General features: G+C 36.1%; 1 protein-coding gene across 1 annotated transcript; it reads left to right on the plus strand.

Annotated features, from left to right (window-relative positions):
- The first annotated feature begins 558 nt into the window (after positions 1-558).
- Positions 559-1,734, plus strand: LOC107046284. The gene has a single exon (XM_015268872.1). It carries the CDS (start codon positions 559-561, stop codon positions 1,732-1,734), a length of 1,176 nt encoding a protein of 391 aa, XP_015124358.1.
- Positions 1,735-2,432: the final 698 nt, after the last annotated feature.

Here is a 2,432-nt window from a genome sequence, read left to right on the forward strand (position 1 = left end):
TTCGATAGGAAAATTTCAACACCTGATAGAACCCACATATCAGATTTACCTGTAAGAATCATCAAGATCAATTCTCTGTGTGTGGAGTGTATCATCACTAGCGGTGCTTATATGAATGGGGAGAAGGTACACATCATACCTGAATTTCTTCCTACTGTACCACCAGGATATAAGATCATGGAAGTCCCGAAAAACCTCATTTATCTACCGATCGCCGTGTAAGCCATAGATCATCTCCAGCTCAAGTTAGTAGATAAAGATGGTGAATTGGTGAATTTTCAAGGTGAAACTATAACAATAAGACTTCATGTAAAGCGAACATAATGGGTATTGTATTCAGAACGAAAATTGGAAAGAATTATAAGAGTACGTTATCGAAGCGAGGAGTCAACAGTCGTCACGGGACCGGCAAACAGTTAACACATGAAAATATTCAGTTCCTCAAAAGTTTGAATTTGAAACCAAGAGTGCAGAATATATATTGAACAGAAAATCATGGAGGATATATTGAAAATTCAGAAATCTTTCGAATTTGATGAGTCGATTGCTCATTATGAGATGCATGCTCATCAACCATTTGCCTCTTCATCATTTGGTAACAATGCTGAAATTTCAATAACAGTACATCAGGATTTGTGCCTTTTACCAAGTAAAAGTTATCTTCACATCTATGGACGTTTGACAGAAGAGGATGCTGCAGCTCCAGTGGAAAGAACCAGATTCGTGAATAATGTTATTTGTCATTTGTTCGAAGAGATTCGATATGAACTCAATGGCATTAAAATTGATCGTGCGAAAAATGTTGGATTGACAAGTCTTATGAAGAATTATGTTTCACAAAATCCTAGTCAATGGCCTTTATTGGAAAATGCTGGTTGGTTGAAAAAAGACACTATGGATAGTGATGAGACAATTACAAATGCAAATGGGTATTTCGATATTTCTATACCATTGAGTTTGATTCTCGGCTTTGCTGAAAATTATCAGAAAATCATTGTGAATGCAAAGCATGAACTCATCCTCATGAGATCCAAGACGGATGTTAATGCCATTCTTCAAGGAGCTATCACAGTTCAAAACCCTGAGGAAAAATATAAAATCGCATTACAAAAAATTGAGTGGTTAATTCCATATGTCAAAGTTTCCGATGAACGCACGGTGAAACTGCTCAACTTTATTGGTAAAGATACACCCATCGGAATAGGCTTTCGTACCTGGGAGCTGTACGAATATTCTCTGCTTCCTACATCATCGAAGCATGTTTGGGTGGTGAAGACATTGAACCAGTTAAAGAAACCACGATATGTGATCCTAGGATTCCAAACGGGACGAAAAACTAAAACAACTAATGCTAGCAACTTTGATCATTGCAAAATTCGAGATGTGAAGCTATTTTTAAATTCACAAAGTTATCCATATGGAAACATGAATCTTGATATTGATCATAATCAATTCTCTACATTGTATAATATGTATGTGAACTTCCAAGACTCATTTTATGAAAAAGAACCAGAGCGATTGTTGACTAGATCAGAGTTCTTGGAGAAAGCTCCATTGATTGTTATCGATTGCTCGAAACAGAATGAGTACCTAAAGAGTGGTCCAGTCGATATTCGTCTAGAATTTGAATCAGCTTCATCTTTCCCAGCTAATACATCACCCTACTGCCTTATTCTCCATGATCGAATCGTTGAGTATAATCCGATCAGTGGTGGGGTTAGGAAGCTAATGTAAACAATCGAAGGTATAAATATGATGATGCAACCAAGATGACAATCAGTCTCATATCAACTTTTAGAGCAACAACTTCATTCAAGATGGATAAGGGCAAAAATGATAGTTCCAAGTCTTCGAGCATGAAGTCCTACTCGGACTATCAAAAAGATACATCTCTCAAAGGAAGTAAGCCGTACTATGGTTCAGTGGATGCAGGACGTCATGGAGCAGTAGGCGATGGGAGATATAAAAACAAATAAATAAACATAATGATGTATATTAAAAAATGAATATATATATATTTTTTATCATTAATCAAAAAAAAAATATCATCATTGTACATACCCTATTCTCATAAACATTATTACAATAACTTAAAAACTATTCGAAACGAGTTTCAAAAACGCTCCGTCTATGTTTTTGTGATAATATAGGATTTAATATTTTCTCGCATAAACCTATTCGACGTCTGAATCGATCATGATCTCGAGCAATCTCTTCCCAGGGATCTCGAGGAGTGGATCGATATGCATAATCCCAATGTAAAAGCAGATGGATTTCCGGTTGTAGGTGGAAACTAATTATCTTCATTTTCTTCTCTTTTTCATGCATCTGCGTAGCAATTATCAGTATTTCAAATCAAATCAATCTTCTCATGACCGCGAGAGCTGAAGAAAACCTCGTATTCAAAACTGAGTAGCTCAACCATATCATGT

Source organism: Diachasma alloeum, unplaced genomic scaffold (genome assembly GCF_001412515.2).
Source record: "Diachasma alloeum isolate Michigan unplaced genomic scaffold, Dall2.0 Dall_scaffold_01274, whole genome shotgun sequence".
NCBI classification, from domain to species: Eukaryota; Metazoa; Arthropoda; class Insecta; order Hymenoptera; family Braconidae; genus Diachasma; species Diachasma alloeum.